The sequence below is a fragment of the Saccostrea echinata genome, unplaced genomic scaffold (genome assembly GCF_033153115.1).
Source record: "Saccostrea echinata isolate AGI-Se365-2 ecotype Australia unplaced genomic scaffold, CSIRO_AGI_Sech_v1 ptg000009l, whole genome shotgun sequence".
Lineage (NCBI taxonomy): Eukaryota > Metazoa > Mollusca > Bivalvia > Ostreida > Ostreidae > Saccostrea > Saccostrea echinata.
Window position 1 is genome coordinate 4,052,945 of NW_026889758.1, and position 14,287 is coordinate 4,067,231.

The 14,287-nt window shown below is 31.8% G+C and overlaps 1 protein-coding gene across 1 annotated transcript in view; it reads right to left on the reverse strand.

Annotated features, from left to right (window-relative positions):
* Positions 1-14,287, reverse strand: part of LOC133181486 (uncharacterized) — a 344,223-nt gene that overhangs the window by 307,516 nt on the left and 22,420 nt on the right. Inside the window, 10 exon segments of the mRNA XM_061315978.1 lie at positions 297-339; positions 5,023-5,089; positions 6,286-6,507; positions 7,007-7,145; positions 7,648-7,799; positions 8,003-8,197; positions 10,208-10,355; positions 10,450-10,626; positions 11,786-11,938; positions 13,315-13,501. Coding sequence (XP_061171962.1) covers positions 297-339; positions 5,023-5,089; positions 6,286-6,507; positions 7,007-7,145; positions 7,648-7,799; positions 8,003-8,197; positions 10,208-10,355; positions 10,450-10,626; positions 11,786-11,938; positions 13,315-13,501 — 1,483 coding nt within the window.

A 14,287-nucleotide genomic window follows, 5' to 3' on the forward strand; every position in this document is an offset into this window, starting at 1 on the left:
ATTTTGAAATCTGTGAAAAAATACTCATCAAGAATACAATCAGAAGGTGGCTCCACACAGATTTGTAGTCCAAAACTCAGTAGAAAGAGGCCATTCTCTGTATCCTTTTTTATCTGATATCTACAAATATGGCTCTATTAAGTAGTATGTTGGAGGCTTTTACATTCATTCTATATATATATATATATATATATATAAATAAAACACCTAGGTACACTGTTTGCAACACAACCTTTTCTGTACATAGAACCTTGATTGAAAATTTACATGTCTGCATTAAAGTCTTAAATACTTACTTTATTTTGATATTTTGGGAGACTACTTCTACTTCTTCTGAACCTAAAAAAGGAGAAAGAATAAGGATTTTCTGGAAATTGATTGGAAAAAAGTATCATTATAAATGGTATGAAATTGGTTTTAATACTCAACTGTACCTGACTAAGTATATATACGAGGGGTGATCAAAAAGTTCACGAACTAATTGAGTTGCTTCCATATAAGAAATAAAATTAGATTTCAGTTTTCATTACTTTTCAAAGTAGTCCTCTCCGATTTTAATGCACCATTCTGCTCATGCATGAATCACGTGATCCAGGCGGTCACGTGACATGCTCTGTAGCGTTCTGGCCACAAAAGCTAAAAGATTTTTCCAATTGTTTTATTTCTTACCATACAAGTTATTTTTTATAACAAGAACAGTCCATTTGTCAGAAATGGGGAAATCTCGGCAATAGGATAAGTGGATAAGGATATCCTTTCCCAAAAAGATTTGACCATCACAACCCGAGTCTTCCGCCTTGGGAGCGTCATTTATCCAATGTGGATAAAGTATGGGTGTCTTCTTTTTATCATATCTGATATGTTTAAAGTCTAAGTAAACGTTATTTTAGGATCTAATAATTATATTATTGTTAAGATATTCAACAATTTTTCTAACTGTAACTTGGCAATCTTTCAAATCAAATTGCTCAACTATAAGGACACATCTCTTCCCCAGCTTGTTTCACTGGGCAACAAAACAAAAATCACTTTTTAACCATCTCCCTTCTTTCATTAAATCAATCAATCCAATTAATGATTGAACTTCCAGCAAGTCTTTTGTCTTCATAAACCTTGTACAAATTATTATATGCTACTGCAAAAGGAATTTCCAAGAAATACATTAAACTTTTACAGCTGTTTGTTGCTCGAGTAAGACTGTCAGTCAACCATTTTTTGTTAAGTCATCTGCATATTGACAATATTTTCACATTGTAATGTCACAAACATGGAGCAAAACTTTACATAACATCTGCTATTTATAGAACATGAGTATGACTATATGTGTGCAAGATTTTATTTTGATCTGAATTGTGGTTCTGTAAATATAAAGATAGTTCACAAACTTTTTGATCACCTTTCATATATATAAAACAAATCAACTAACAGATTTTAAAGTTTAGATTAACTTCCAAATTTTTTTGTAAAACGTGGCATGTAATTTCAAAAACAATGACATAGGAGACCTGTTTACCCCCTTTTGTTGCTTCTCAATATAATTCAGAAAACACTTTCCAGAAAGATTTTTATTGTACCCTTCTGATTTTTTCAGTCAGATTTTGACATTTCTTAGCAACTAAGAGGGAAGCCAAACTAATTAATATCTATCTATACCAAAGAAAATCCCCAATACAAATCATTCTTGATGTATTCATTCAAATATCAACTTGACAATAATGATAAGTGACACATGCAGATACTAAAATTCATTCAAATGTATTTGGATTTTATTGGAAGAAATTTATGTAAAAGTATACAGTATTCCAGTTTGCTATTAGCATAGTTTTGTAACCTCAATCTATAAAGCATATTCTTACTTACAAATCGGGTGAAACGGTAAAAGTAAACAGGTCTGAAAAAGTACCAGTAGGTGAAATTTTGACATACCCCATTTATAATCCAGCAGGATCATGTGGAATACTTTCCTTTCAAATGAGACTTTTAGCAAATAACTGCAAGGGTTTAGATCAAGATAAGCAGTGAAACTCTGGGTGAAGCTTTCTGCCAGAATATTCAAACTTATGTCTGTCCAAGTATCTATTCTCATACAGTCCTTCTGTATTGTATAATACAGTATTTTTGAAAGTTTCCCCTGAATTTTTGGCAAGCTATATTCATGGCCATTGCTAGAACAACCTACAAAAAGAAATGTTTATGTCAGTTTGCTTGGTGTATTCATACATATACATACAAATTGTTCATGTAATAACAAATGAATACTCCTATAATAGTAACAACCAAGAACAAAACTACTCTATATTTAAAATTTCAACTATTTATAAATTATAATCTCTGTTTTGCATGAATAAGAGTCACAGGTGGTGAAAAATCAGATCTCAACCAGGAATCGTACCCAGGGCCTCTGGCGTACCATGCCAACACTCTAACCATTGAGTTTTTGAGACCTGATATATTGACTGACTTTCACACACCTGTAAACCCAGTGACATAAGACATGAAAGAAAACACATCTTTTCTACATATACTAACTAAGGTCATCTTGCAGTAATCGTTCATTCAGCATGTTTCTTGAGCCTTCAGTTGATAAATTCCTGGACTCCAATTCATTTATTATTTGACCTTTTGTCATTATTTCTGGTCTTGGAGCAGGTTTTCCATAGAGGAATGTGTCCTTTAAAGAAAAATACATGTAAATGCATTTTTAAAAAATATCTTTTAACTTCATTTTTTAAATATAATATGAATAATGATTACAAGACAACATAAAAAGTAATCACTTGATTTTTTTTTTATTTCAATTTGAATGTGCATTTGGAGTAATATTCCAAACTTTTCTTCAGTTAATTCATGAATTAAAGCTATTAAATTCATCCCCATTCTTGCAATAATGCCATAATAATGCTTTTTTTTCCAGAAATGCTTTTTCTGTTACAAAAAGTTATTGTTTGAATACCATGATGTGATTCTGGAGAAAATATAATTTTGAAAAGTTTATGACAAAGACAACAATGACAGACAACTAACAGATTTTTTTAATCAGAAAAGCCTTCAGCTAATGTGCACTAAAAAGGTAGTAGTTTATCAAGGAATGACTGAACAATAAGAAATAATTCATAGAGATTCATAAAAATCCATTGGAATACATACTTCTTTCCTACACTGAACATTCAACCTACCTTGTTAATATGCAGAGTTTCCAAGAATTTTGAAAGAAGCTCAACTAAAGCCAACTTTTTTACAGTTTTTCCTTTATCTTTCATTCTTTGAAGCAAAGCTTTCTTGTTGAATATATTTTTGAAATTCACTGAAAAAAAAACAAGAACGAGCATATTAATTTTCTGGATTATTAACTTTTATCGAGTTTAAGGTGTTAATGTCTCATTGCTGCTTTAATTTTTGTTCCAAAAGTCAGAATTAAATGGAATAGTAAAAAAAACTTACATTTGGGCCACACTATATCTCCATTTGAAAGACAAGAAGGTGTGGGGAAAATTGCATTTTCAAGAAGGTTCAGGTATAAAATGCAGTTGTCTAAATCATTCACACTGCAAAAACCTACTCCAAGTGTGACAAGAAGCGTTTTGTCTTCCTTTACTATACAGTACCTGTGAAATGATAATACAGTGTAAATTGTTATCTCAAAAAAATAAAGGCAATGCAAAAATACAGTAAAACATGATTATTCATGTAATACTCATATTTAACTTGCAAGGACAGCTGAAATCATTTACAGTATCTGTTATATTGTGACATAATTCAGTTTGGCAGTTATAATTCTCCACTTTATTATATTTTACCGTAGTACTAAACATGAAACATTAACTTCTTTTTTTACACATGCATATGTTCATTTTGCCATAAATGTGATTTACTATAGTTTTATGATCATCTGATAAATGATACAGCTTATTCTCTGCATAGGCTTTCTCCATCCAGAAAAATACATAATTGGAGATATATATAGCTCACCTCAACGAATGTCATCTTTGAGTAAAGCAACATCCTATTCTAAACAAAATTTAATATTTGGGTAGTGTGCATCTCTATAGACGCAAGTTTTATGCAAGTCTTGTCTGGGTAAGATTTTAGTTACTTGGGAATGACTTGCCCCTGAAACTTTTTTCTATTCAATCGCCTTGAAAATGTTAGTATGATTCAGCGTCTGAATCAAGTATAGTAGAGTGCATGCCTAGATGCATCATCCTTGCAATTTTGTTAATCTCTTCAAAAATTCTATGTAAGTTTGAGATGGGGCTTTGAGTTACTTAGGAAAGGACCTCCTCCAAAACTTGATATTGTTCAATCATCTGGAAAATGCTCATTCTAAAAATTGAAGTTATATTAGTAAAAACTAAATTTATATTACTGTAAACCAACTTTTATTCGCGACAACTTTATTTCGCGATTTACCGGGGATAAACTAGTTCGCGACGATTAATTTCCGCGATCAAGCCTTTTTTGGATCTGTTGTTAATAGAAAGAGAGAGTTAAAAGTACCTGTTTGCGGCGAGAAATATTCGCGATGACAAGGCTCTCGCGAACCTCGCGAAAATTTCTCACACGCGAATAAAAGTTGGTTTACAGTAGTTGAATATGTATTACACTTGAAGTCTTTTTTCCCTACTGCTCTATGTTTCTAGAAACTTTCTGGTAACAATATCTGAATTACTTCCCCATGGAATGGCCAGGACACAACGCTTTATATATATATATATATATATATATGTATATATATATATATATATATATATATATATATATATATATATATATATATATGTATATATAAATATATATATATATATATATATATATATATATATATATATATATATATATATATATCAACAAAGTTGTTTACCATTTGCCCAGGGACACTCTGTGCTAAGTTAAGTTGATATTTGCCCTGGTATTTTATAGACGTCAATCATATGAAAAGATACCAGACATGGCACAAATTCTGATCATGTACACTAAAAATTTATAGTGTCATTTATATTTTAAATGAAGTCTTGAACTTACTTTAATATCAATTCAATGCCTCCCATCAAATCTAGAGTTAATCCAGGCCTGACTTCTTTTTCCAAACCTGAAATAAAACAAATAAGAGGCCCATGGGACACATCACACACCTGAGCAATTTGGCTAGGAGTTCAGAAATTAACAGTTTAAATTTATATGTGGTCCCAACTTATCCAAAAAGAGGGGAGGGGACATGATTTGAACAAACTTGAATCTACACTAAGGATGTTTCCATATTTCTTTGACTAATCATGGCTTTAGAAGAATTTTAAGAACTTTTTTCCTTTAAGTTTTATCTTCTATCGTGCCCCCCCCCCCCTCCCCCTATGTCATAATTTAAACAATCTTAAATCTACATTACCTGAAAATGCTTCCATATTAATATGACTAATCATGGCTTTGCTGTTCTTGAGAAGAAGATTTTTAAAGACTTTTCCTAAATATTCAAATGAAAAACTTTGATCACCTATTGTGGCCTCAACCTACCCCATGGGGTCATGATTTGAATAAACTTGAATCTACCTGAGAATGCATCCATATAAACATGAATAAACATGGCTTTGCTATTCTTGAGGAGATTTTTCAAGATTTTTCCTACGTATTCCTAATTAAATCTTTGATCATCCATTGTGGCCCCACCCTTCCCTCCGGGTCATGATTTGAACAAACTTGAATCTACACTTCCTGAGAATGCTTCAGTATAAATATGACAAATTATGGCTTTGCTTTTTTCCTATATATTCCTATGTAAAACTTGAATTGTCCATTGTGATGCCATACTACCCCCCACGGTCATGATTTGAGCAAACTTGAATCTACACTATGTAAAGAAGTTTTCATATAAGTTTCCACTTTTTTGGCCCGGCACTGGTTCTTGAAAAGAAGAGTTTTAAAAGATACCACCAAATTTTCATTAATTCTTAATTATCCCCCCTTGAAAGAGGGCACAGGACTTCATTTGAAAAAACTTGAATCCCCTTAACCCAAGGATGCTTTGTGGCAAGTTTGGTTGAAATTGGCCCAGTGATTCTGGAGAAGAAGTTGAAAATGTGATTAGTTTACAGACAGAGGGACAGACAGATGGATTACAGACAAAATGTGATCAGAGAAGCTCCAGCTTCCACCTCAGGTGTCAGAGCTAAAAATGACAACTCTTACTACAAAGCTATCAGTATCTTATTTCATATAACTCAGGTTTAGTTTTCATTGTAACCATTAACATACATGTATGAGGCATTTTGCGGTCAGAGAATGAAATCTTACCTTCATATTTTTGACTCTCATTGATTTCAGCAGTATAATTGTATTGATCGAATCCAAAGACAAATTTCATAGGATGTGAACAGGGATCCAGTCTGGCATAAAATTTGAAGACTTTGAGGAACATCATCAGTTTGACATTGACACAACACTCCACCCCAAGACAGTAATGATCAAAGGTACAATAAACATTTTTTGGCATTGTGAAAGATACAAGTGGACAACCTGCAATATATAAAATGGTCACCTTGTGTCACAAGGCAAGTTTTCTCTAAAACATAATCTGTCCTTTTTAGTACTGAACTTCTTAGTTATGCAAGCTGAATATATTTGAATCTAAACTACTGCAGATTCCTTAAATTTTGTACACTCTCAATTAGACAAAATCACTGACTTGTTTCAGCTTACAAATAAATTTCACCTAGAAGCCCTATAGATCTCGAGAAAAGAATTTTTACTTATTTTCCTGATATATTTCTATGTAAAATAAAGTCACTATTTTGTAGTCCTAGGCCATTATTTAAATAAACAAATTTTCATTACATAAGAAAGCAAAAATAATGCAATTTCTGGGTCAGTGGTTCTTGAGATTTTTAATTTGTGACCTACTAAAAAGATAGCAACAAACTCTTACACATATTAAGATATTGCAGTTCTATCATGTCTTTTAACATTATATATAATCTTACTAATACTTCTCATGATACAAACACTTTTTCCTTACTTTGGTCAAGTTTTAAAAGTCTATCAATCATTTCCTCTCTGGTACCAGTTGCTCTTTTTCCACGTTCCATAAGCTCATTCATTAACTCATCATCAGTCATTTGTTGTGGACTAATACAAGGTTTGTTGTCTATTAGTTCCTACAACATACAGTAAAAACTGTCTAATTTGACATTAGTGTGATCTGTTCCAGTATCAATTCTAACCTTTATTTTGATTCAAACTTAGCTTTTTTTTCTGTTTTTGATTCTGTGCAGGGTTGTCCCTATGACCCGGGGGCTGAGGAATTTTCCTGCCTATAATGAAGTAATCCCCCAGTTATTTTGGTATTCCCCCTCAATCCCCTGTTAGGGGAGGAACAACAACCCCCCCCCTTCTACTATTTTAATGTCCCCTGCTATTTCAATTCTTAGGGACAACCCTGCTGAGCAATTTGATACCCTGTCTTTTCTGATGCAAAAGTTGTGTCCCCAGTGCTAGTCAGAGTAGACAGGTTTCACTGTGTTTAAATGAAAATATAATGTACATAATCACGTGCTATTTACTTTTTGATAGATGTAAAATATGCTACATTTCTAAAAACTACAAGATAATAATCAATAACCAAGAATATTTTTTCTTTGATTTTTATTATATACATACTTTAATAGTTATCATAACTTTAGCCATTGCCTCTTTACTTTCGTTCATGCCAAGTTTGTCTAAAAATTCTATAATAGTGCCAAACTTCAAACGACGAATGTTGTATTTTTCAAGGAATCTGTCAGCTGTTTTTAACAGCTTTTTGAAAAAACCTAAAATATACAAGATTGGAAAAGTTCATTTAAAACATGAACAGAATGCTATGAAAATTAAGACATAAACCATGTATATATATATATAGTTACATTTTATACACAATCAAGTAGTTTTTAAAATGACTGACTGAATATCTTCATGATATTTATCCTTTTGGTTATATTATCATTTCTGAGGCAAATATTTTTGTATGTGTAACCTATGATTCCTTTTTTAGGAGCAGCTGTTGTTAATGGTGCCACTGTTGTTGTTGTTGTTGTTGTTTGAGGCCTGTATGCTGCACACTGATCATCTTCTGAATCAACATCCAGGACATTGTCTCCCTTATCTCCGTTTTCATCCTTGTCATTTGCCATTTTGAATTTAAATTTACTGAAGGCACTCTCTGGATTATCTACAAATCAAGTTAAATGATAGAAATTTTCTAAGATATAACGTTACCAAATACTACTACAATTTGTAACGAAAGTGATTAATGCCCTGTTCACACGAAGAGTTTAATTCGAATTAAATGCAAGTTACTGTGAATTAAATTTGAACCGCGTTGACACGGAGAATTTAATGCAAATTAGTTTAATTCGAATTAATTTACTGTGCATTAAATTACTTCGCATTAGCTCTGTGTGAATGCTAAGCAAAGCTAATTCGAATTAAATTTTGACGCATGCGTAAGGGCAGAATTAAGTCAAGACCACATGTCGGTGGTCAGATATAGTAACTTGTGCTATTTTTTAGTGGAAAACCCAAGAAAATTATGTTAATCAATAAAATGTGTACAGACACCATGACATTGTGTAAAATGTACCTGCTCTGCACAATGTGATGTGATTTGAAAATGACATCATAATAGGCTTACAGAATAGCCTTACTGTAAAAATATAATTTTAATTTGCATTAGTTTACTTCGCATTAGCTCTCGTGTGAACTCAATCTAATTCGCATTAGTTTAATTCGAATTAGTTTACTTCGATTTAATTAACTGCGAATTAAACTCTCCGTGTGAACAGGGCATAAAATTGAGACTAGATACACTTTTTTTTTATTTTTACACTACACTAAACATTACATAAAATCAAAGATTTTGAAGCTCACTTCAATTAATGTTATCTATAGGGCAAAATCAATGCTCTGGTAGTACAATATCTATACTTTTTGGTCTGGGTAAGACTAATAATTACATAAAAATGAACATTCTCAAAAGAATTCATCTGTCCAGTCTACAGATAGTGTGAATCACTGAATGCAGAATCAATGCAAGTTGGACCAGGTAAGATTTATTATTATTTGATAATGGACCTGCTCTAAAAAAAATAAATCTTTTCCATCTTCTGAAAAATTTAAGTCAGATTTAGCATCCAATGCTCTGTATGTTGAAAGATGCAACAATGAAACTGGTATTGCAACCAGAAAGCATCAAATACAGCATCTGAAGCATGTCTGGTTGTGTTTAATATCTCTAGATGCTTCATCCATACAAGTCTTGTGTACGTAGAGCTTATAGTTTAATACTAGAGAATGGACTTTTTATTAATTTTAACATTGGATGCTGATGATGAGGTATAGCATACAGTTACACACCCATTTTGACTCTGTCAAAGTGAGTTAAAAAGAATAATAACATGGGATTAGTATAAGCTAGATGTACTGGTATGACACGAATCAGCAAGAGTAAAACTATATGTGTAATAGTGATAGTTTTATGCTGTTTTAATTATTATCATATTCAAATTAATTATACATTAATGAATATGAAGCAAATGATTTAAACTAAAAACTTCTATAAGAATGTGTTATAATCAACGTTGACTAAAACTGATAATATGTATAAATGGATTAATATTAATAAAATAATTTATCAAAAAAAGTTAACTAGGTCCCTTAATAAATTAATTGATCAGAAATAAAATAAACAATCAAATAAATAAAACTTTGGATCCACCCATGGTTGGATCCACCCATGGTACTACTTGTACATCTGTAACAAGGGTACATGAGTAGTATTCATCCTACTTCAATTTCATTGGTTTAAATTTTACCTCCAAATTCCTGACCTGAGACAAAGACACTTTTCAGCTTGACTGTTCATGGCTATAATACATGTACTTTATGACCGTTTCATATTTCAAAGAAAATAGACTGACTGTTTGAAAGAAACTGTATATAGTCAACGTTTATTTACTAATACTTTGTTTGACATCAAAAGAAGGAGTCCGCTCTATTCCACAAATAGGACTGAAATACTTTTATGATGATTGAATATGGAATAAATACATGATCGAACCAGCAGGTGTTTTTATTTCATCAAAAACCCCTGTCACATATGTCTCAATCACTGTCAAAAATTGCTATTAAAAAAAAATCAAAGCTTAATTGTTAACATATTAACCTAAGTTTATATCCTTACCTTTGATTTCCTTGGTATACTCTGGTTCTGATGACTTTGGTAGATCATCGATAGGTTTTGCTTGGCTAGCATTTGCTATTTGGGTGTTGTTATTTTCTTCCTTTTGGCCACCCAGTCCAACAATCACACCAGCAGCTAATGTAACTCCCTAAAGCAAACAAAATGTCATAAATTACATGCATTTACTTACACACCATTTCTTATTCTTTTGAATATTTCACATCATAAAAAATAACACAAACCTTAAAGACGAGTTTGTAATCATCACATTGCTGTTTCCATTTGGGCATCGTAACAGGTGTGAATTCTAGATATTTAGTAGGATCTATGTAGTCACCATCATCTTTCTTGATAGCCATGTGTATGTGGTTTTTACAAACTGATGCAGTGGCTGTACCTATTGGCTGGCCAGCATCAACCTGAAACATTAAAAGGTTTCTGAATAGGTACTTAATAATAAAACATTTATATAGTGCCCTATATAAAATGCATTACTCTAAGGCGCTGTACATTGTTTAAGATATCAAAAAATGTCTCCAATATACAAAAATTTAAAAACCCCATAAAGTTCATAAAAACCTAAAATTATCATACAAGGTAATTGCTTCATTTAATAAGCATATCATTATACAGGATATCAAAGACTCTAAAATTTGAAGTCTTAACAATTAGGGTTGGATACCGGTACTCGGTACCAATACCGTACCGAATAGTTACTTTAATAATACCGGTAAAATACCGTTTCATTTAATACCGGTACTAATAACGGTATTCCTTAATCTTATAAACATTTTAATACATTCAATATGATTTAAAAAAAACAATTCCAGACTCGCTAAAACCGAATTCTCCGCCCGTTGAAAGGCTCGGCTAATTAAAGAAATGGATGCTTAGTACCATTTAGTGGTAGTAGTGGTTTCGACTGTCGATATTCAAGGTAAATTAATACGTGTATTTAAAAAAAAAAATAAAATACATTCACATTAATCTTGTTTTAATTTTATTAATAAAATCTGATAATAAATGTAAATTAAAAGGGCAAAAAATGTGATGTGCATCTCTATCCATTTTCTAATGCATCATCGTTTAGTGCGACCAAACAAATTAATTAGGTCCTGGCAACCGTTTGAAGCGGTCAGCCCATTTGTGATTATGTATCTAGTCAAATTAATTTGTTTAAGATTCAATATATTTGTTTTGTTCATCATTTATTAAAAAGTTAAAATATAAACATAGTTTATAAGCTCATTTAGATCATAACATTGCAGGGTTGGTGATTGGTGAAAGCACATTTGTTATAAAATGAACCATCATCCTCATTCATCAAAGTAAAGTACCGTATCGCTAAAAATACCGTATCGTTTCAAAAATACCGGTATGGTATCGTACCGTTTCATCCTTAACGGTATCCAACCCTATTAACAATTCATGTTAAAGAATATAAAGTATGCCATTCTGTTGCAAAGTTTTAAATCTGTTAATGTGAAGTGCTCATAAAATTATTATATAAAAAGAAAATATGAAAATAGAAATTCCCCTTTCATTCAACTAGGTTCTTGGGATCTCTTTAAATCTTACCCATTTTGGCTCTTCATCAACTATCTCGGAACTTGGGTTAATGTTAGTAATCATTACTGCAGTTCCATTTAGTGATCCTCTACTAATTTTTATAATCACTGTGCTTGAATCCTCTGTATCTAAAGTTAATTCACCAGCAAAAGGGGCCACTACCTGCCAATTGAAAAATACAAGTAAATGAATTCTTATATCAACAGGTTATACTATGTACATACTATGATTGTTGCAAATGCATTCTTATAAATGCTGATTTTCACCTTTAAAATTTTAAATACTGTTAGTTAAAAAATTCAAGCATGCAATATTCATTTGCTTTAAATGAATTCAGAATAGCATACCTAAAGCTCAACAAGACTTTATTTTAAAATAATCTTCCTACTGGTAACCACCCCCACCCCACCCACCCCGCACCCCAAAAAAACAAACCCCAATGCAATTAATGGATTAAACTTCATTATATTTTCCCAGTTATTTTATGAATTTTAATATAGTTTTCATATGAAGAATTTCAAAATAATTCTTTCATACATCAGCTAAAACTTTGACATTCAACTTGAAACACTGAACAATAAAAATGAAGTCATCTGAGGACTGACAAAATCCTGAACTAAGTCATAATCAGTCTGAATGTCTTACACTCTAACAAAAATTTCGAAAACTCTTAAGCATACAAAAAATATTGTAACGAAACCGAGGGTATAAGGTTATTACTTAATCAGTTAATCGTGGGCCGCTGTTGGTTACTGGTAACTGGTCATGGTTGAAATGGTTGTCCACAAAATTTATATAAAATCGGAATAACGACCAATTTTTGGTCCACTAAATAATTGGCGAAATGACCAAATTTTAGTTCACTATAATATCTGCACTAGAACCGTGATGAATAACACGTTGTAAAGTTTATGATATTTATTAAGACGATCAAATGGTTCAGTTATAAGCACAATGACACACTTGGCTGGTACAACGTTATTTGGTTAATACAAAGATGACGAACCAATGGTCAATCCAGGACGTTTCTACTCTAAATGACTCTTCACTAATGATTTCGTATACATAGACTTGGTACTGTTTGTACATACCACTGTCTAACACCCGAAGTATACGGAGTCGCTACCCACTGCAGACTGACTTCTAAACACAAAACAGCTGTCTTTTATAGACAAAAGTTGTTATGATGACGTATAAACGTCAGATACCAATAACGTCACAATCAATATCTAATTTGTAAGTTAGCGGGTTTTGACCACTAAAATTACTTAATAACGTTGTACCTATATAGAACATATACAACATAACGCTTTGTAATTACAATACATAAATCAAATTGATAAAGTTCAAATAATAAATCATTGTTCAATTCTTTCTTTCATTGTTCATTGACAAATATTTTAGTAGTTTATACACATCGGGTTCAGGGTCCGTTTATTCGGAACTTGTCAACAACAGTTAATCCGAATTTCACAGGTAAACTTATCGGAACGTAACAATATCTACAAAGTGAATAAAACATGGAAGTTGTTACTTGCCACTTCTCCAATTTCAGTAAGGAGATCAACTCCGTCATGTCTGTATTCCATGTTACTACTTCCCAGACTAGATGGATACTGTCCATTTCCACTGCATCCATCACCTACTTCTCTTCGAGCCACTGGAAATAGTTTGTGGGCTCTTGTGCCAAACAGAGCATCAATTATTCCTCTTGCAGTTTCATATCTATAAAATCCCCAAACATTTTATTTTAAACTAAGTAAATCTTTCATAGCCAAATGAAAGGCCCCGGCCAGCTCAATCCTTTGTATAGGCCATAAAAAATCCCTGAATATGTTTAAAATTCAGTAACCCTTTTCACAAAAAATCTTAAGTTTTTGCATAAGATTTTAACTTAAGAATCTCTTATGACAAATCTTAAGTGCATTTCATGAACGCATTCGTAGCAGATTGAACTTCAGAGTTTACTCACGACAGACTTCATCCTTAGCAACGACTTCAATATGCTTTATAATCCTTAACTAAGTGGATGAAAATAAAAATAATACTTAGTTATCAACATTTGTCAGCATAACAAACATTATTGACAACAAATATCGAATGCAATCATTTGTGAAGCAAGGAAGTTTAAATCTGACCTGACAATCACAAGTCTGATGTAAAAGTAGGTCATACGAAAATCTTAAGTGAAACTTACATCGTGAATATTTTGTAGTGTATTTCATTTATTTTTCGACAATAATTGTGAAAAAAAATATAAAATATTATTGGAGGTTGCTTTAAAAAGTTCACTTTGAAGTGTATTTTGGTTTTTGCGGTTATATTTTTATAATAAAATCGGTTTTAAAATACTTAAGAGAGGGTTGGGGCTCTCGTAAAGTTACGACAGATTTTGCACTTAGGACTTTCTTAAGATTTTTTGTGAAAATGATTTATCATAAGTTTTCACTTAAGATAAAAATATGTAATAAGGTTTTTTGTGAAAAGGTCCACAGGTTTATTAAACAAAGA